Below are 21,731 nucleotides of genomic sequence, written 5' to 3' on the forward strand. Positions count from 1 at the left end.
CTTATCCCTGCTAGAAAAATTATTGCAGACCATCTGCACTGCTCAGAAAACTTCATATCTGCCTGTACAATTACCCCAAGGTCCTTTTCATTCTCTACTACTGTCAGTGTGGTACCACAGAGTTGATATGTTACTCTGGGATTACTGCTACCCATATGCAGTACTTTACATTTGTCAATGTTAAATTTCAGTTGCCACCTCTCAGCCCATCTGCTCAACTTTTCTAGATCCTGTTGCAGCAGCGTACTGTCATTAGTGTCATTAACAAACCTGCCAATCTTCGTATCATCTGCAAACTTGGACATTAAGCCTGATATACCATCATCAATATCATTAATAAATACAGAAAACAACAATGCACCCAACACTGAGGGACTCCACTAATAACATTAGTCCACGAAGATTGGTGTCCACTGATTACCACTCTCTGCCTTCTCCCACTCAACCATCCCTTTATCCATAGCAGCAATTTGCCTCCAATGCCACACTGCTCCAATTTGTGCAGCAGTCTTCCATGTGCAACAGTATCAAAAGTCTTTCTAAGATCCAAATATATATCAAAGTTACTCCCTACAAGCAGTTCCTTTGTGATCATATTATAGTATCCAATTAAATTGATCAGACAACACTTCTTAACAAAACCATGCCATGTCTGAGCTATAACTGAAGTCTTGTCTAGATGATCCTGCAGTGCTTCTTTAACCAGTGCCTCCATTAATTTCCCTGGAACAGAAGTTAAACTAACAGGTCTGTAATTATCTGCGTCTCCCTTTGATCCTCCTTTGTGAATTGGAGTCACATTTGCATATGTCCAGTCCATGAGTACCTCCCTTGAGTCCAAGGAAGCTCTCATAATTATGGCTAAGAGATTTGCTTATTTCCTTTGCTGCCTCCTTTAATATAACTGGATAGATTCCATCTACCCCAGGTGCCTGTCTTATGTTTAACTTCACAATTTCTCCTCCACTTTGCTCTTAGTTATTACAAAATCATCTAGCTCACTGCCAGAGTTCAATTCACCTCTGACATTCCACTCTCTGAAGAACTCCTCATGTGTGAATGTAGATACAAAATACTCATTTAGTTTGTTATCTACCTGAGCAGGATCATCAACAGTTGAACCATCGATATCCAGTGGACAAATCTGATTCATCCCTTCCTTCTAGAGTTTACACAAGTAAAGAATTCTTTGATGTTTTAATTTTAATACTTTGCCAAAGATTTCTTGTAATCTGCCTTTGCCTGCCTAACTTCCTCTGTGATTGGTTACAGACTAGCTTATATCTATCATAGGCTTCTGCATCACCCATTAATTTATGTGTATCCCATGCATTTTTCTTGTCTGCCACATGTCTCATTGGTTCATCTGACATCCATTGAGGCCTAAACATTGAACAATATTTCTTAGTTGGTATGAAAAGCCTAGTAGCTTCCAAGAGAAGTTCTTTGAACGCTTCCCATTTTGCATTTGCTGTTGGTAACATCATCAGTTGGTCCCACTGTATAGAATTTAAATACTGTCTCAGTCCATCGTAGTCGCCTTTACGAAAGCAATAACCCTTCCCTTTACCCCTAATGGTAGTTACCTCTTTGAGTAAATCCCACTTCAACACACTGTGATCACTGCCACCTAGTGGTTCCTTTATCCAGATTCTTAATGCATGAAGAATCACTAATAATCAGATCAAGAGTATTAATACCTCTAGTTACCTCCAAAACATGCTGCTGTAGAAAACAATGATCCAATATATCCACAAAAGCCTTTCTAGTGTGAGAGTGACCAACCCACAAATTCCAGTCAATATCCAGAAAATTAAAATCCCCCATTATAAGACTCTCTGATTTACTGGCCCACTCTATTTCCCTGTACAGCTGTTTATTATACTCAGAGTCATTAGGCCTATAACACACTCCTACTCTCAATTGTGATTTTCCAGTACTTATGTCACATCAAACTGACTCGACACTGCACTGTTCAGCCATGTCGACTGGCTGTACTTCCTTGGATTTCAATTTTATGTGCTTCTTAACTAATAGCATAACCCCTCCTCCCTTCCTATCCTTCCTGTACACATTGTACTCCCCAAATTCCAGTTCTGCATTCCTTATATCTGTGTGACACCATGTCTCTGATATCCCAACAATATCTGCCATTGATGTTTTGACTAACACCTCAATTTCATCAAATTTATTTACCAAATTCCTAGCATTGGTGTACATGCAAGTATACATGCACCTGTTCCTATTCTTAGCTACCCTAACACAGCCCATATGTTTACTTTTACTGTACTCCCAGCAGTCTCTGAAATCCCCTGCATCTTGTTTTCCAGGCTGCTGCTCATTCTAATAGAAGCAGTGCAAGAATCACGTTTACCTGTGCCAGCATCTACTGTTAATCTATTAGTCTTTGTATTCCCCCAAGCTAGCAGTTTTCCGACCGACCTAACACTGTCTCGATAGCATCAGCAAATATTCTTGCATTCTTTCTATTTAAGTGTATCTCATCCCTGTAGAAGCAGTCTCTCCTGTTAACAAGTAGTCTAGGCTGAAAAAAGTTCTACCCCTTAAGCCTTGCACAATCTTTCCAGGGCCAAAATGGATGAATTGGATGAAATCTGAAATGGAAGAATCAGAATGGTGCACTGGATATTGATGGTTCAACTGTTGATGATCCTGCTCAGGTGGCTAACAAACTAAATGCGTATTCTGCATCTACGTTCACACATGAGCAGTTATTCAGGAGGCACATGCCAGAGGTTAATTAAACTCTGGCAGTGAGCTAGATGATTTTGTAATAACTGAGAGGAAAGTGGAGGAGAAATTGTTGAAGATAAACATAAAAAAGGCACTCGGGGTTGATGGGATCTATCCAGTTATATTAAAGGAGGCAGCAAAGGAAGTAAGCAAACCTTTAGTCATAATTATGAAAGCTTCCTTGGATTCATGGGAGGTACCCATAGACTGGAGATGTGCAAATGTCACCGCAATTCACAAAGGAGGATCAACGGGCGACACAAGTAGTTATAGACCTGTTAGTTTAACTTCTGTTCCAGGGAAAAGCACTGCAGGATCATCTAGACAAGACTTCAGTTATAGCTTGGACACAGCATGGTTTTGTTAAGGGGAAGTCTTGCCTGACCACTTTGATTGGATACTATGATGTGGTCACAAAGGAACTGGATGCAGGGAATAACTTTGATATCACAAATTTGGATCTTAGAAAAGCTTTTGATACCACTGCACATGGAAGACTGCTGCACAAATTATAGCAGTGTGGCATTGGAGGCAAATTGCTGCTACGGATTAAGGGATGGTTGAGTGGGAGAAGACAGAGAGTGGAAATCAATGGACACTGCTCTTCGTGGACTAATGTTATTAGTGGATTCCCTCCAATTTCAATTTTGGGTCCATTGTTGTTTCTGTATTTATAAATGATACTGATGATGGTATGTCAGGCTTAATGTCCAAGTTTGCAGATGATACGAAGTTTGACAGGGTTGTAAACGACACTAATGACAGTACGCTGCTGCAACAGGATATAGAAAAGTTGACCAGATGGGTTGAGAGATGGCAAATGAAGTTTAACATTGAGAAAGGTAAAGAATGAGAAGCAGTAACCCCAGAATAATGTATCAACTCTATGGTACCACAGTGACAGTGGTAGAGAATGAAAAGGACCTGGACGTAATTTTACAGGCAGATATGAAGTTTTCTGAGCAGTGCAGATGGTCTGCAAGAGTAGCTCATGGTGTCTTGTCAATGATATACAGGAATTTTTCTAGCAGGGATAAGGAGGTGATTATCCCCTTGTATAAGGCAATGGTCAGGTCACACTTTGAGTACTGTATACAGATCTGGAGGCCTCATTTAAACAAAGATGTAGAGCTCTTGGAAAGAGTACAGAGAAGGGCAACAAGATGAGCGAATGGAACGAAGGGTTGCTCTTACGAAGAAAGGCTTAAGTTTTGCAGATTACAGTGTCTGGGAGACTAGGCACCTGCGAGGTGATCTGATTGAGGAGTATAAAGCCTTGAATGGCTTGAGCATGCTCAATGCTGATGGGATTCTTCGTCTTGCTCAGAATAATCACCTGAGAGGGCATAAATTCAAATCGAGGAAAGACAGTTGTAGGATAGATGTATGGAAGTTTGTCTTTTGCCAGTGGGTACTTGATTTTTTTTTTTTTTTTTTTTTTAATGAAAACCCCAAACATATACGTGGTCTCAATTCTAATCTCAATGATGTCCATTTCCACTTGCAGCCTTCCAAACCCCACGTACTTTTTCTGACTGAATCTCAGTTATCAGTTGATTCAACTACTGCTCATCTCAGATGTCCAAATTATTTGCTGTATGATTCCTTTCGACTCAAAGGTGGTACTTGTGCATATGTCCGTTCTGATATTCCCTGTCAGAGACTTGGCAATTTGGAATCCCCTCTCTTTGATCTTCTCTGGCTTAAAATCTCTCTACCTCATTGTGTAAAATTCATCTGTTGTCTCTACCGTTCTCCCAACTCCACTAATCACTTGGAGCTCTTTGACTTCCTCTCTTTGCAACTTGACTTTCTCCAGTCCAACTTTCCTAACAGTGAGGTAATTTTTCTTGGTGATTTTAACGTTCACAACTCCAGCTGGCTTCCGTTTTCTAGTCACACCGACCCAGCAGGTCGAGATGCTGAGGCTTTTGCAATTACTAATGACCTAGCACAGATTGTTCATTTACCTACAAGAATACCGGACAATCCTAATCATACAGCCAATACGCTTGATCTTTTTCTCACAAACAACCCTTCTAAGTACAAGGTTGAAGTGAGAGGTCCTTTAGGCACTTCAGATCACAACTTGGTGATTGTCTCTTCTCCAATGGAACCTTTATCTCATGGCTATTCCCAACCTCGTATTGTTTGGCATTACAAGAATGCAAAATGGGACAACCTGCGAGACTTCTTTTCTTCTTTTCCTTGGTCTGATTACTGTTTCAAAACTTCTGATGTCAACGTTTGCTCAGATCGTGTCAGTGAAATTATTCTTGCAGGAATGGAATCCTTTATCCCACACTCCACTTTAAAATCTCGTCCTTTATCTAAACCTTGGTTTTCCAATAAATGTGCTAAGGCTGTCCAAGAGAAGAACTTTGCATATCGTAATTGGCTTGTTTCTAATTCTTCAGTTTCATTTTCTGCCTACACCAAAGCTCGCAACAATTGTAAAGCAGTTATTAATCAGTCCAAACTAGAGTTTGAACAGGCTAAGAGTAGAAAACTTGCTTCTTGCCCTAATGGTAGCCGAGCATTCTGGTCTCTTGCCAAAGCTATTGGCCGCAACTTTTGCGCATCTCTGCTCCCACCTCTGTCCAAACCAGATGGTTCTGTTGTCACTTCAGCCAAGGATAAAGCTGACCTGCTAGCATCCCATTTTTCTTTGAGCTCATGTATTAATGATCTTGGTAAAACACCTCCCACCATTCCTAACACGCTCCATTCAATGCCTCCTGTGGTCTTCCGTCAAAAGGATATCAGAAGGATTTTGATGAATCTTGATGCTATGAAAGCTCCAGGTCCTGATGGTATTTCTCCACTTGTTCTCAAAACCTCTGCTCCTGAACTTACTCCTATTCTTTGCCGCCTTTTTTCACTTTCTTATTCCAGAGGTGTTTTTCCTTCTGCTTGGAAATTTGCTCATATCCAGCCAGTTCCTAAAAAGGGTGACAAATCCCTCCCATCCAATTATCGTCCCATTGCAATTACTTCTACTCTTTCTAAAGTAATGGAGAAATCAATTAACGGCCAACTCTTTAAACTACCTAGAAACCTTCCGTCTGATCAATGATCGCCAGTATGGATTCCGTCAGTGTCGATCTACTGGTGATATTCTGGCTTATGTTACCCATTTATGGACTAATTCAATGGAAAGGTTCGGTGAAACACAAGTAGTTGCTCTTGACATCTCAAAGGCTTTTGATCGTGTTTGGCATAAAGGTCTTCTAAACAAGCTTCCATCTTATGGTTTGCCAACTGTTTTTAGTAATTGGTTATCCAGTTTTCTCTCTGATCGCTCACTGAGGGTGATGGTAGATGGCTCTCTGTCTTCTAACTTCTCCTCTAATGCCGGTGTCCCCCAAGGTTCAGTTCTTTCCCCCACTCTTTTCCTCTTGTATATCAATGACCTTCTTCCATTGACTGGAAATCCTATCCATAGGTTTGCCGATGATAGCACATTGCATTCAACTTTCCATTTTGAGAAACCTTGTCCAGCTCAATCAGCTTCAAGTTCTCGAAAATCTGCTGCCAATTCCTTAAATGCCGATCTTCAGGTAATTCTCCAGTGGGGCAAAGACAACGTAGTTGATTTCAACCCTTCTAAAACTCAATCTTGTCTTATATCTCGCAAAAAGGATTCTTCTGCTCCTATGCTTATCTTTAGTGACACTCCGATTTCTAGGCAAAATGATATATCTCTTTTGGGTATTACCCTGACATCTAATCTCTCTTGGCACAAGCACATTACAAATATTGCTTCCTCTGCATCTAAAAAACTTGGTTTTCTCTTTCGCTCTCGGCGTTACTTTTCTCCCAAACAGCTGCTCACTCTGTATAAATCGCAAATCCGCCCTGCCATGGAATATTGTTCCCACATCTGGGGTGGTGCCCCCAAAACCTCTCTCAGGCTTCTTGATTTCATTCAGAAGAGGGCAGTTAGATTAATTAATGATTCATCTCTAACAGAGTCTCTCCACTCGCTTTCTCATAGACGCACTGTTTCTGCTGCATGCCTCTTCTACAGATACTTCCATGGGCACTGTTCTTCTGAATTGGCTTCTATAATTCCCGCTCTCTCTTTCAAAACAGTCCGAACACGTGCCGCCACCAGCCAACATCCATTTACTGTCCAACTTCAAACCCACAGAACCAACTTTTCATCTTCCTCATTTATTCATTCAACTGCCGTTTTCTGGAACAACCTTCCTTCATACGTATTTCCTGAAAATTACAATCTACAGAAGTTCAAGTCCAATATCAACAAATATCTTCTTTCGTCTTCTCAACCTCCAACCCAAGCACGGTACTAAGTACTATAGGTTATAATACCTCTCGTGTTTGGGGTTCTCATAAAAAAAAAAAAAAAACAAGAGGTATTTGAACCTATAGTACCTGGTACTGTGCTTGGTTTAAAGGTTGACAAGGTGAAAGAAGATATTTGTTGACATTAGACTTGAACTTTTGTAGACTGTAATTTTCAGGAAATACATACGAAGGAAGGTTGTTCCAGAAAACAGCAGATGAATGAATAAACTAGGAAGATGAAAAGTTGGTTCTGTGAGTTTGAAGTTGGACAGTAAATAGATGTTGGCTGGTGGCAGCACGTGTTCGGATTGTTTTGAAAGAGAGAGAGCGGGAATAATAGAAGCCAATTCAGAAGAACAGTGCCCATGAAAGTATCTGTAGAAAAGGCATGAAGCAGAAACAGTTCGTCTATGAGACAGTGAGTGGAGTGACTCTGTTAGAGAGGAATCATTATTTAACCTAACTGCCATCGTTTGAATGGAATCTGGAAGCCTGAGAGAGGGAGAGGTTTTGGGGGCACTGCTCCAGATCTGGGAACAATATTCCATCGTAGGGCAGATTTGGAATTTGTACAGAGTGATCAGCTGTTTGGAAGAAAATTAACGCTGAGGGCGAAAGAGAAAACCAAGTTTTTTAGATGCACAGGAAGAAACATTTGTGATGTTCTTGTGCCAAGAGAGAGATTATAAGTCAGGGTAATCCTTAAAACAGATATATCAGCTTACTAGAAATCAGAGTGTCACTAAAGATAAACATAGGAGCAGAAGAATCCTTTTTGCGATGTATAAGACAAGACTGAGTTTTAGAAGGATTGATATCAACTAAGTTGTCTTTGCCCCACTGGAGAATTACCTGGAGATTGGCATTTAAGGAATTGGTAGCAGATATTCAAGAAGTTGAGGCTGATTGAGCAGGGCTAGGTTTCTCAAAATGGAAAGTGGAATGCAATGTGCTATCATCAACAAAACTATGAATAGGATTTCCAGTCAGTGGAAGAAGGTCATTAATATACAAGAGGAAAAGAGTGGGGGAAAGAACTGAACCTTGTGGGACACCGGCATTAGTGGAGAAGTTAGAAGACAGAGAGCCATCTACCATCACCCTCAGTGAACGATCAGAGAAAAAACTGGATAGCCAATTACAAAAACAGTTGGCAAACCATAAGATGGAAGCTTGTTTAGAAGACCTTTATGCCAAACACGACTGAAAGCCTTTGAAATGTCAAGAGCAACTGCTTGTGTTTCACCGAACTTTTCCATTGAATTTGTCCATAAATGCATAACATAAGTCAGAATATCACCAGTGGATTTACACTGATGGAATCCATACTGATGATTGTTGATTAGGCAGAAGGTTTCTAGGGAGTTTAACAGTTGGCAGTTAATTGATTTCTCAATTACTTTAAAAAGAGTAGAAGTAATTGCAATGGGACGATAATTGGATGGGAGGGATTTGTCACCCTTTTTTAGGGACTGGCCGGAGATGAGCAGATTTCCAAACAAGAAAAAAACACCTTTGGAATAAGAAAGTGAAAAAAGGCAGCAAAGAACAGGAGTAAGTTCAGGAGCACAGGTTTTGAGAACAAGTGGAGAAATACCATCATGACCTGGAGCTTTCTTAGCATCAAGAATCGTCAAAATCATTCTGACATCCTTTTGACAAAATACCACAGAAAACATTGAATGGAGTGTGTTCGGAATGGTGGGAGGTGTTTTACCAAGATCGTTAATACATGAGTTGGAAGAAAAATGGGATGCTAGCAGTTCAGCTTTATCCTTGGCTGTAGTGACAACAGAACCATCTGGTTTTGACAGAGGTGGGAGCAGAGATGGGCAAAAGTTGCAGCCAATAGCTTTGGCAAGAGACCACAATGCTCAGCTACCATTAGGGCAAGAAGCAAGTTTTCTACTCTTAGCCTGTTCAAAATCTAGTTTCGACTGATTAATGACTGCTTTACAATTGTTGCGAGCTTTGGTGTAGGCAGAAAATAAAACTGAACAACTGAAAACAAGCCAATTACGATATGCAACATTCTTCTCTTGAACAGCCTTAGCACGTTTATTGGAAAACCAAGGTTTAGATAAAAGGACAAGATTTTAATGTGGAATGTGGAATAAAGGAATCCATTCCTACAAGAATAATTTTATTGACACGATCAGAGCAAACATTGACATCAGAAGTTTTAAAACAGTAGTCTGACAAAGGAAATGAAGAAAAGATCTCTCTGGTCATCCCATTTTGCATTCTTGTAATGCCAAACAATACAAGGTTGGGAATAGCCATGAGATAAAGGCTCCATTAAAGAAGAGACAATCACCAAGTTGTGATCTGAGGTATCTAAAGGCCTACTCACTTCAACTGTGTACTTAGAACGGTTGTTTGTGAGAAAAAGATCAAGCGTGCTGGCTGTACGGTTAGGATTGTCCAGTATTCTTGTAGGTAAACGAACAATCTGTGCTAGGTCATTAGTAATTGCAAAAGCCTCAGCATGTCAACCAGCTGTGTCGGTGTGACTAGAAAACGGAAGCCAGCTGGAGTTGTGAACATTAAAATCACCAAGGAAAATTACCTCACTGTTAGGAAAGTTGGACTGGAGAAAGTCAAGTTGCAAAGAGAGGAAGTCAAAGAGCTCCAAGTGATTAGTGGAGTTGGGAGAATGGTAGAGACAACAGATGAATCTGACACAAGGATGTAGAGAGATTTTAAGCCAGAGAAGATCAAAGAGAGGAGAGTCCAAATTACCAAGTCTCTGACAGGGAATATCGGAATGGACATATGCACAAGTACTACCTTTGAGGTGAAATGAATCATACAGCAAATAATTTGGGCAACTGAGATGAGCAGTAGTTGAATCAACCAATAACTGAGATTTTGTCAGAAAAAAGTACATGGGGTTTGGCAGACTGCAAGTGGAAATGGACATTGTTGAGATTAGAATTGAGACCACGTATATTTGTGAAATGAATTAGGAACTATTTGGGAGGTTTAGATCTTTTCGCAGATAAGCTTGCTCTATTAGTTTGACAATTCATGGTGTATTCAATAGTAAGAAAAAGTGGGGGGACATGCTGTATGAAGTAATGAAATTTTTGGATATGGCATACACATGGTAAGAATATACCCAGATCCTTGACATAACGTTGCCTCGACAATGCCCCCCGCATACACACTACTTGGACTCCCTCCAGTCACTATCTGGCAGAGTAGAGGTAGCAAAAATTATACACTAGCTGATCCGGAAGCCTCCTAAAGAGTTACCAATAGGTTTGGTCTGGTGTACTAACTAGCGGCTGGCCTGCGAACACCGTTTTAGAGCTGTACCCTCGAAATGTAAGGAAGATTGGATCTCGCCTTGATGTTCATCATAACCTCAAAATTCATCAGTCATACTTCATGACGGAAGAGATGGGGAAGGGGTTTACCGGAACTTAGCTCTGGAGACTAGCATTAGCATTAGCATTAGTAGAGGCATTTGATGCAACTTATGCAGCTTGAATTAGTAAATAAATAAAGTATTTATTTACTAATAAAGTGCATTTATGCTGAAAAACAGAAAAAAATATGGTAAAATGTTTTCCACTGTAATTAGCATTAGCATTAGTAGAGGCATTTGATGCAAGAAAGCAAGCTTATGCAGCATCAGCCAAAAAAAAAAAAAAAAAAAACCCACTTCCACTTCACCCCTCTGTTCGTTCAAAATACCTGTCCAGCTGAGCCTTAAACTTATTTAGGCTATCAACCTCCACCACAAGGGATGGGAGTCTGTTCCACCAACCAACCACCCGCTGGCTAAAGGCAAATTTCCGCACGTCTATCCTACATCTGTCTTTCCTCAATTTGAATTTATGCCCTCTCAGGTGATTTTTCTGAGCTAGAGGAAGAATCCCATCAGCAATGAGCATGCTTAAACCATTCAAGGCTTTATACACCTCTATCAGATCACCTCGCTGGTGCCTAGTCTCCAGACACTGTAATTTGCAAAACTTAAGCCTTTCTTCGTAAGAGCACCCCTTTGTTCCATTCACTAATCTTGTTGCCCTTCTCTGTACTCGTTCCAGCAGCTCTACATCCTTCTTGAAATGAGGCCTCCAGACCTGTATACAGTACTCTAGGTGTGGCCTGACCATTGCCTTATACAATGGAATAATCACCTCCTTATCCCTGCTGGAAAAATTCCTGTATATCATTGACAATACTCCATGAGCTACTCTTGCAGCCCGTCTGCACTGCTCAGAGAACTTCATATCTGCCTGCACAACCACCCCCAAGTCCCTTTCATTCTCTACCACTGTCAGTGTAGTACCACAGAGTTGATACGTTGCTCTGGGGTTGCTGTTTCCCATGTGTAGTACTTTACATTTGTCAATGTTAAACTTCATTTGCCACCTCTCAGCCCATCTGCTCAACCTTTCCAGATCCTGTTGCAGCAGCACAGTGTCAGTAGTGTCCTTGACAACCCTGCCAACCTTTGTATCATCTGCAAACTTGGACATTAAGCTTGATATACCATCATCAATATCATTTATAAATACAGAAAACAATAATGGACCTAACACTGAGCCCTGCGGGACTCCACTAATAACATTAGTCCACGATGAGCAGTGTCCATTAATTACCACTCTCTGTCTTCTCCCCCTCAGCCACCCCTTTATCCACAGCAGCAATTTGCCTCCAATGTCACACTGCTCCAATTTATGCAGCAGTCTTCCATGTGCAACAGTATCAAAAGCCTTTCTAAGATCCAAGTATATAATATCAAAGTTATTTCCTGCATCCAGTTCTTTTGTGACTGCATTATAGTATCCAATCAAATTGGTCAGGCAACACTTCCCCTTCACAAAACCATGCTGTGTCCGAGCTATAACTGAAGTCTTGTCTAAATGATCCTGCAGTGCTTCTTTAACTAGTGCCTCCATTAATTTTCCTGGAACAGAAGTTAAACTCACAGGTCTATAATTGCTTGGGTCAGCCTTTGATCCTCCTTTGTGAATTGGGGTCACATTTGCACATCTCCAGTCTGCGGGTACCTCCCGAGTCCAAGGAAGCTCTCATAATTATGGCTAAGGGTTTGCTTACTTCCTCTGCTGCCTCCTTTAATATAACTGGATAGATCCCATCCACCCCGGGTGCCTTTCTTGTGTTTATCTTCAACAGTTTCTCCTCCGCTTTACTCTCAGTTATTACAGGATTCTCTAGCTTACTGCTAGAGTTGAATACACCTCTGGCTTTCCCCTCGCTAAATAACTCCTCATGTGTGAATGTCGATGCAAAATATTCATTTAGTTTGTTAGCTACCTGAGCAGAATCATCAACAGTTGACCCATCGATATCAAGTGGACCAATCTGATTCATCCCCTTCCTTCTAGAGTTTACATAAGTAAAGAACTCTTTGCTGTTTTTCTTTGCATCCGTTGCCAAAGATTTCTCGTACTCTGCCTTCGCCTGCCTAACCTCCTTTGTAACTTGGTTACAGATCAACTTGTATCTATCATAGGCTTCTGTGTCATGTGTTAATTTGTATGTATCCCATGCATGTTTCTTCTCTGTCATATGCCTCATCAGTTCATCTGACATCCATTTAGGCCTAAACCTTGAACAATATTTCTTAGTTGGTATGTAGTATGGCCTAGTAGCTTCCAAGAGAAGTTCTTTGAATGCTTCCCATTTTGCATTTGCTGTTGGTAACATCATCAGTTGGTCCCACTGTATAGAATTTAAATACTGTCTCAGTCCATCGTAGTCGCCTTTACGAAAGCAATAACCCTTCCCTTTACCCCTAATGGTAGTTACCTCTTTGAGTAAATCCCACTTCAGCACACTGTGATCACTGCCACCTAGTGGTTCATTTATCTGCAGATTCTTAATGCATGAAGAATCACTGCTGATAATCAAATCAAGAGTATTCCTCCCTCCAGTTGCCTCCCGAACATGCTGATGTAGAAAACAATCATCCAATAAATCCACAAAAGCCTTGCTAGTGTGCGAGTGACCAGCCCCCAAACTCCAGTCAATATCTGGGAAATTAAAATCTCCCATTACAAGACTCTGATTTACTGGCCCACTCTATCTCCCTGTACAGTTTCTTATTATACTCATCAGAGTCATTAGGCCTATAGCACACTCCTACTCTCAATTTTGATCTCCCAATGTTTATGTCACACCAAACTGACTTGACACTGCACTGTCCAGCGATGTCCACTGGCTTCACTTCCTTGGATTTTATGTATTTCGTAACTAATAGCATAACCCCTCCTCCCTTCCTATCCAGTCTATCCTTTCTGTAGACGTTGTACTCCCCAAATTCCAGTTCTGCATTCCTTATATCTGTGTGACACCAAGTCTCTGATATCCCAACAATATCGAAATCCCGACTAAACATGGGTTCCAATAAGCAAAGTGGTGGTATTGCACCGGTTGATGAGGGTCATCTACCATCTAGTATTGCCTGGTAACACAGAGGGGCGGCATTCCTCCATGTGGTGTGGGCGCCACACCTCGACCCCTGCTTACGTTGGTTCACACCTGGGTGGTCACCCACAGTGCTTGTGCATGGAGATTATATCCAGGATTACTAACGATCCCACCATTGTGAAGGTGCAACTGACTTGATTAGTGCAACACTCTTGATTGGAGCAACAGACTTCCATCTTTTGTTGTGGAAGTTGATAGCCTAAATAAATTTAAGGCTGAGCTGGAGGGGTGAAATGGGAGCGGCTTTTCTTTTCTTTTTTTTTTTTTTTTGGCTGATGCTGCATAAGCTTGCTTTCTTGCATCATATGCCTCTATTAATGCTAATGCTAATGATTCTGTAATAACTGAGAGCAAAGTGAAAAAGAAATTGTTGAAGTTAAACATAAGAAAGACACGTGAGGTGAATGGGATCTATCCAGTCATATTAAAGGAGCCAGCAAAGTAAGCAAACCCTTAACCATAATTATGAGAACATCCTTGGGTTCGGGGAAGGTCACCATGGACTGTAGATTTGCAAATATATCCCCAATTCACAAAGGGAGGGGAATCAAAACATGAAATGAGTAATAACAAAACTGTTAGTTTAACTTCTGTTCTGCAGAAAGTAATGGAGTCACTGGTTAAAGAAGCATTGCAGGATCATCTAGACAAGACTGCAGTTATACTTCAGACAGCATGGATTTGTTAAGGGGAAATCTTGTCTGACTAATTTCATTGGATACTACGATGTGGTTACAAACTGTATTCACAAAATAATTTTGATATTGTATCCTTGGATTTTAGGAAAGCTTTTGATACTGTTGCACATGGGAGACTGCTGTACAGAGGGGAGCAGTATAGCATTAAGGGCAAGTTGCTGCTTTGGATAAAGGGATGGTTGAGTGGGAGAAGACAAAGAGTGGTAATTAACGGACACTCTTTATAGAATAATGTTGTTAGTGGAGACCTTCCGGGGTTCAGCGTTGGGCCCATTGTTGTTTTCTATATTTACCAATGATATTGTGAAGGTATATCAAGCTTAATGTCCAGGTTTGCAGATGATACGATAATTGGCAGGGTTCTTAATGACAGTAATGAAAGTATGCTACTGCAACAGGATCAGGAAAAGATGGGCAGATAAACTGAGGGGGAGGGGAACTGAAGTTTAACACTGGCAAATGCAAAGTACTACATATGGTAGCAGTAACCCCAGAATGCGTACCAATTGTGCGATACTACACTCAGGAGTAGTAGAGAATGAAGGACCTGTGTGTAATTGTGCAGTCAGATATGAAGTTTTCTGTGCCGTGCAGACAGGCTGCCAAAGCAGTTCATGGGGTCTTATCAATGATAATCAGGAACTTTGCTATCAGGGGTAAGGAGGTGATTTTCCCTTTGTATAAGGCAATGGTCGGGCCACACCTTGAGTACTGCATACAGGTCTGGAGACCTCGTTTTAGGAAGGATGTAGGGCTACTGGAATGAGTACAGAGAAGGAAAACAAGGTTGGTGAGGGGAACAAAAGGCTTAAGTTCTTACCAAGAAAGGCTTAAGTTTTAAAAATTGTAGTATCTGGAGATCAGGGACCTGTGAGGTGATCGGATTGAGGCGTATGAGGCTTTGGATGGTTTGGGTAAGCTCAATGTTGATGGGATTCTTCCTCTTGCTGATATTACGCACTTGAGGGGGCATAAATTCAAACTGTGGGATGGCAGCTGCAGAATAGATGTGCAGAAATTTGCCTTTAGCCAGTAGGTGGTTGATTGTTGGAACAAATTTCCATCTTCATTGTGGAAGTTGATAGCTTAAATAAATTCAAGGAAGAACTGGAAGAACTTTTGGAGCAAACAGATATGTGATATCAGAAGTTTTTTTGGCTGATGTTAATAAGCTTGCTTTCTTGAATCATATGCCTCTACTAATAACTGTACTAATAGTAATGCTCAGGGGCGTGCCGTCCTGAGCCGGTCGCCAACATTCAGGGGCAGCCGAAAACCTGAAATTTACATACACATATGAAGAAAATTTTAAAGGGGCGGCAGAAAATTTCAACTGGCACCCGGGCACCAAATTGCGATTGGCTCCTGGCGCAACATAACATAGGAATGCCACTGCTAATGCTAACATTAGGTAACGTATACCCTTTGGACCAGGTGCACTGTTGATCAATTCTTTAAAGATTCCTCTATTTCATACAATATATTTTTCTCCTGGGTGAATTGTATATAACAGGTTCTAGAGCAAAAATTAACATTATTACTGTGTTACTTATTCTAATTTATTTATCAATGAATTGATATTCGCTGATCTGTTTTTTTCAATGAATTATATATTTGGTGAATTTATATATGGTGACTTTTCTTAGACCACAGCATGAGCCCTAGTACAAACCGCCTCACTGAGCCTGTCTTTCTCATCCAGTTCCTCTTTTCTGTAACTGATGGCAGTAGTCAAGATCCCCCACTACTCAATATTCAGGAAACAAGATAGCTGATCCACCCCCACCGTCTCAGAGCTGCTATTTGGTTTATAATCTATACATTCAGTAGTAAACTCTAACAACTGTGTTTTATTCTCAGCACTAAAATTACCTATAGGCTTACGATGTGACATGACAATATGTCACATTGTAAAAGAATTACTATATGTGATTACAAAAATAACTCTGATTGCACGACAAACAGTAACATTAACATTGTACCATAGAAACATAACTGAATCTTTGAGACTGGAATAAAATAAGTGCATGATTATCCAGTGAATAAGAACACCACACTCTGAAACTCAAATCAGAACAAGAATGGTTGTGTGGAGGTTCACTGTTGTGTAGATCAAGTTGGGTCCAAAATACTTGACTACTGGCCCTCAACAGATCAACTCACACATTACTTGCGTGAGTTGATCTGTTGATTAAATGTGTTGGGGACTACTGTCCTCTGTGTGATGACTCAAAGGTTAGATTGTTAAAGGTGAGTCGGTAGGGAGGACATTCAAAAAAACTTGTGGAGAGTCCAAAATCTGTAGTTTCACCTCTGCATTCATCTCTAATATTTTCATTTGATATATATAACTTGCAACATTTGTTTGGAAACTGTCCATTATTGTTTTGGTGCAAGTTAATTAGTTCTAGATATACAGAACTTAATTGAGAGCAGAACTGTTCTCAATTCACAAAGCATCTAAAGTTGGAGTATTGGAAATCTCTGCTACATCAATTTTAGTTTTTTTTTTTAATCTGATACATACAAAAAAATGTGTAAAAATTTATGAAAATTTTTAATATATGCAGCTGTAATTAGAAAAATGAAAAATAAATTTAAAAAATTATTGTTCTTCTAGTATGCTGTTTACATCAAGTGCAGGGCTATGGTGACTACCTCATCTTGTTCTCATCCCCCTCTACTGAGAGGGTCCCCTGCCCAACATGCGAACCCATATTTTTCAATTAAACTGCCTTAAAAATACATTCATAACAACGTCTATTACTTAAAACTTCACTAGAGATTATCATTATAATTTTCGACAACGATCGAATGATCAGATAATCATTTCAATGATCAGATCTTTTGGGATCCAATGCAGCATACCTCCTTATAGCGCAGCCGCAACGAAAGTAGGGAATATTCTCCAGAATTATTCTATAGGAGACTTATCATAACGGACAAATATATATATTAAAAACGGAGAGTTTTGAGTATATTACTTTGAGTATATTACACTAAGACATTCATTCTATAATTTTTCATGGTCAATATGTACAATAATTTTATTCTACATATTTCTGTCGTCTGTTGCTCACTTCTCTTTTACGTTTTCTGCGGTTTTCACGGTAACTTACTCCTTCAGTTTAACTGCTAGTTCGACATATGGTAATGCAGATAAATTCTTTTTTCACCCTGAGATAATGGGCCAACCAAGCTAAAAGGGTCTCTACATCGAAAATGAATACATTTTAATTGAGAAATATCCATATTTTAATATGCAAATACTAATTCAAGCATCTCTTTCATACATCAAAGCTGTACAGGGAAGTTATCAGATAAATCCTGAGAGCGTTCACACACACAATCGCGATAAGCATCTGTTTTTATCTCAAACACATGATACTCTCCAAAGTTCTTGTAATTATTATGTAAAACAGCATATACTTATTTGTATACTTACGTGGTTCGTGTCGCCCTGGATTGTCCGTTATTTCAATCACTGTAAGTGGCCATCCTCGAACGCTGCGGCGATTTAGTTCGTACACTTTCGTAATGTCAGAACAACGAGCATGGATGTATTGCAAGATCTGGTTTAGTTCTCTGTTGTCATGATGTTTAAACTCAAAATCTGATGACTTCTGATGAGTTAGAACAAGCAATGCCAAATGCATGGACAGAAGCAACATCTGCCGTCCCATTTTCGCCTACAGCCGGATCACAAACAATGGCGACGGCGACGACCACTGTAATGAAAGCAACACAACGTTATCGTGAAGGCTGACGGCAAAATTGATTTGAAGAAATTGGTTTCCAAGGTAACTATGACGTAAAGAAAACTGATAAGTAACGCACTATGCAATCAATAGCTCCAGAAAACGGAATAGATTAGATTTTCCTCATCTAAAGAAGATTACCGTATTATGTCTACCATACACAACATCTGTAAGCTACTCTAGTCTCGATAATCCGAATCACGGTCACGGTTAATACAGTTTACGCAAAATCTTGGACAAAAAAACATAATTGTTTATTACAAACATTTGAAAACGAAAAAGCCTAACAGCAATAAAAGAAGTGCCCATTTTTCAGGAACCATTGAGGTTCCTGAAAAAAATTAAGGGTATTCGAAACTTTTAGCGAGCCCTTGGTAAGTTCGATAAGCTTATGCAGGGACATGCATAAAACTGCGTCGATTTTAGCCCTTTTATTGGGAATGGCTGTCAATATGTCAGTCAAGGAAGTGAATCTATGTCAGTATGCGGTAAGGTCAGACAGTTAAACTGCAGCGGTACATTAGCAAAGCTTCAATGGAAAAAACTTAAGACGAAATCGAGTCTAAAAATTTAATCAGGACTTGTGACGCTGCAATGGTAAAAATATTAAAAAATCGTACAAATTCTGTAATTTTTATTAAAATTAAGAAAAATACTGCAATAAAGAGAATGTAACTTTACTGGTATAAGAAGGCAGATATTTGTTTGAAATCTTATATTGTAAGATTTCAAACAGATATTCAGAAAACTATTGATTACCCGTTTATTTTGCTGATACAAATTTTTTCATGTAAATTTTGTATTTTAATATATATATATAAGTGATGGTTTTAAAAGTACAGTGTATATGAAATATGTGTTTATGATAGAAACTAGCATTATAATGAATATGAAAGGGTTCATAAGTTTATTGGCGGCTCGCAACTAGTAAAAAATAATAATAATAAATCTAATTATTTTAACGATGCCAGAGCGTGTTACTCAAATCCGTATGGGTACATACATGTACAAAGCAGTCTGACCAGCCCATATTGTCAAGTTCCGAGAAGCTGTATTAACCTGTTTACTGAAAACAGAATGCAGGTTGACCAGCGTCTGTTTTCATTTCCAGAAACTTGCATCACTCGAAGCAGTTACATATGCATCTTAAAGTGACCAGATCCTTAGTAATCCAATGCAGAACATCTGGGGGAGGGGAGATTTTTCAACCCCCTAGAAACAATATACACATATTTTTTTTAAATGTTTTATATATAAAAATATCACAAACAAAATATAAATTAAATACATATACTTCTTTAAACTAAACTTATAAAATAAAATATCACACTTCTTAAAAAAAAACACAAATATAGCCAATATATATACAGTATATATATATATATATATATATATATATTTTTTTTTTTTTTTCGCAGAAAGGCTTAAATTCAGTATACGGTACAACTCGTTTTAAGCTACGTAACGAACAGAAGGTTGCGTGAAGGATGTGAACTAATAAAAATAGTTGCAATATCATCATTCTCTTTCTTGGCGATTCTCTTCTACTTCTCTTTCTCTCTCAGGGGTAACTCAAAATTTTTTTTTTGGCTGGTTCAGAAAAAGCCTCAGGCTTCCTTGCACCATATCGCTAATAATAATAATAATAATAATAATAATAATAAAAGGCAGAAAACATTAGAGGGAGGGGTTATGTTTTTCGCTGAGTGAGTTTTTCTTAATAATTCTTCATTACACTGTATTTGCTATTTCTTCATAAAATTCTTCATAAAAATTAGCAAAATTGCACTTAACTTGCAGTATTGCTTTTAGCGTTTCTAGGGTCAGCTGTGTTTTTGTTGAAGTCCACAACTTATTTACTATCGAAAAAACTCTTTCCGTTGTACCACTGCCCCAATCCGGGACAGTTTGCAATGCGAAGCAAACGGCTGAAATCCGGAACATCTGGTCACTTTACATATGCTAGTCTCTATGCGTGAATTAAGTGGCATGTACACAGACAAAATATTGTTTTATATGTAAATCCCCTGGTAGAACAAAATAAAGATTATTTATATAGGGTTGACAACTTTGTAGCACTTTTTTGTTAATATTATTTATTTTTTTTTTTTAAAGGGAATGAACATAGCAAAAACACTAACATAAACAGCAGAAACTACCAGAGAAAATACTTGCACGAAACGAGAATATTTCGTTTCTGCGCATCTGTCATACTGTCCATTCCTCCAATCATGCCACAACAACTATACAATAGTTGCCCTCACTGCAAGCCATCGACGGGGACCTCCAAGAAGTGGTCAATAATAAAAAATACAGGAAGGGTATCCTCGTCGAACTGAAAATGTAAAACTGTGCTTTGTTAATAATCTGATTTATCTTTTTTTCTCATGTGTATCTCTTTTGTAAATATGTTTTGTTAACCCCTGGCACCACCATGCCGTGACGGGACTAATTGTATGTCTATCATTGCTGCAATTAAAGATTCGATTCTATTCTATACCCACTGCTTCAGCCATAGACAATTAGCAAGTTTGAAATACAATTCTTTCCAGTAATCAGGCGGATTTATACAATCAGTTCTGGTACTCTGTTACTGTGTGTGCTCCCATTAATTTACCTGATTCATTTACGCTGCGTGAAGGTGCTAGTTCCTCGAAAGTGTGCCATCAGCTTCTACGTTTAAGTACCCTATCGTGTGGTGGGCGTGTACTAGTTTGAGCTCACTGCATGCTGTGCGGGCTAAAAAACCAGAACCCTATGGGGGAAATGCTATCCTTCTCCTTGGGATGAGCTGAATAACTAATAAAATGCCCAACTCATCCTTAGAAACTTTAATCTCTCAAAAGATAAGCGTATTAAGAGCAACCTCGATTGAAGGGAATGTTAGAAATCGGTTACCGACGGGAACCGAGTCCATACTTTTGCAACCGAGTGGCAGACAACGACGTATCGTACCAGTTAAACTGTCACGGTCAGGTTACTTTCACAGGAAAACAAATCATTTCACTATTATCATTAATAAGTGAAAAAAAAAGAAAAAAGTTCAGTTTTTAACAGTCTCCACGATATTAAATTTTCTTTTCCAATGTACTCCATATATTTCCCAGGGGCTCACATCTGGTGAATATGGGATTGGCACACCCAGGGTCCTGATCTGGAAATCATCATTCTTCTCTTCCTTGGTGATTCCCTTCTCTCTCTCTCTCTCTCTCTCTCTCTCTCTCTCTCTCTCTCTCTCTCTCTCTCTCTCTCACAGGAGTAACTCAAATTTTTTTTGGTCTGGTGCCGCAAAAGCCTCAGGCTTCCTTGCACCATATGGCTAATAATAATAATAATAATAATAAAACGTCTTGTCCCAACAATTCATACCGTCTTCAGAATGTATACCCATTCACTACTATCAAAACACGTTGGTCTTAACTTCCATACTTCTAAAACACAAGGGTCAAGTACCACTGCCCAGGAGAGATACAGATAACGATATCCACTGACCAGAAGAAAATAGTCTAAATAACTAATGAAACGCCACCGTTTAAGGGTTCGTTAGAAATTTTTATCTCATAAGATAGGAATACTAAGAAATTGATTATTGGCATATTTCATATCCGCCCCCTCCCCAAGGAGGAGCGAAATACTGTTATTTTAATAAATTTTTACCTACGGTGAATTTGGTAATTTAACTATGTTTGTTCAGAATCTGTGGCTCCCCCAAGATGTTGGCATCCTACGCAATCGCCTA

General features: G+C 39.4%; 1 protein-coding gene across 1 annotated transcript in view; it reads right to left on the bottom strand.

Annotated features, from left to right (window-relative positions):
• Positions 1-17,962, bottom strand: part of LOC150089708 (carboxypeptidase E-like) — a 116,647-nt gene extending 98,685 nt beyond the window's left edge. The window contains exon 1 of the mRNA XM_090368749.1: positions 17,680-17,962. Within this exon, the coding sequence (XP_090224875.1) occupies positions 17,680-17,917 (238 nt within the window). The 5' untranslated portion in view covers positions 17,918-17,962. The remainder of the gene's footprint in view (positions 1-17,679) is intronic.
• Between the last annotated feature and the right edge of the window lie 3,769 nt (positions 17,963-21,731).

The sequence above is a fragment of the Mastigoproctus giganteus genome, chromosome 2 (genome assembly GCF_048544385.1).
Source record: "Mastigoproctus giganteus isolate SK-2022 chromosome 2, ASM4854438v1, whole genome shotgun sequence".
Taxonomy (NCBI): domain Eukaryota; kingdom Metazoa; phylum Arthropoda; class Arachnida; order Uropygi; family Thelyphonidae; genus Mastigoproctus; species Mastigoproctus giganteus.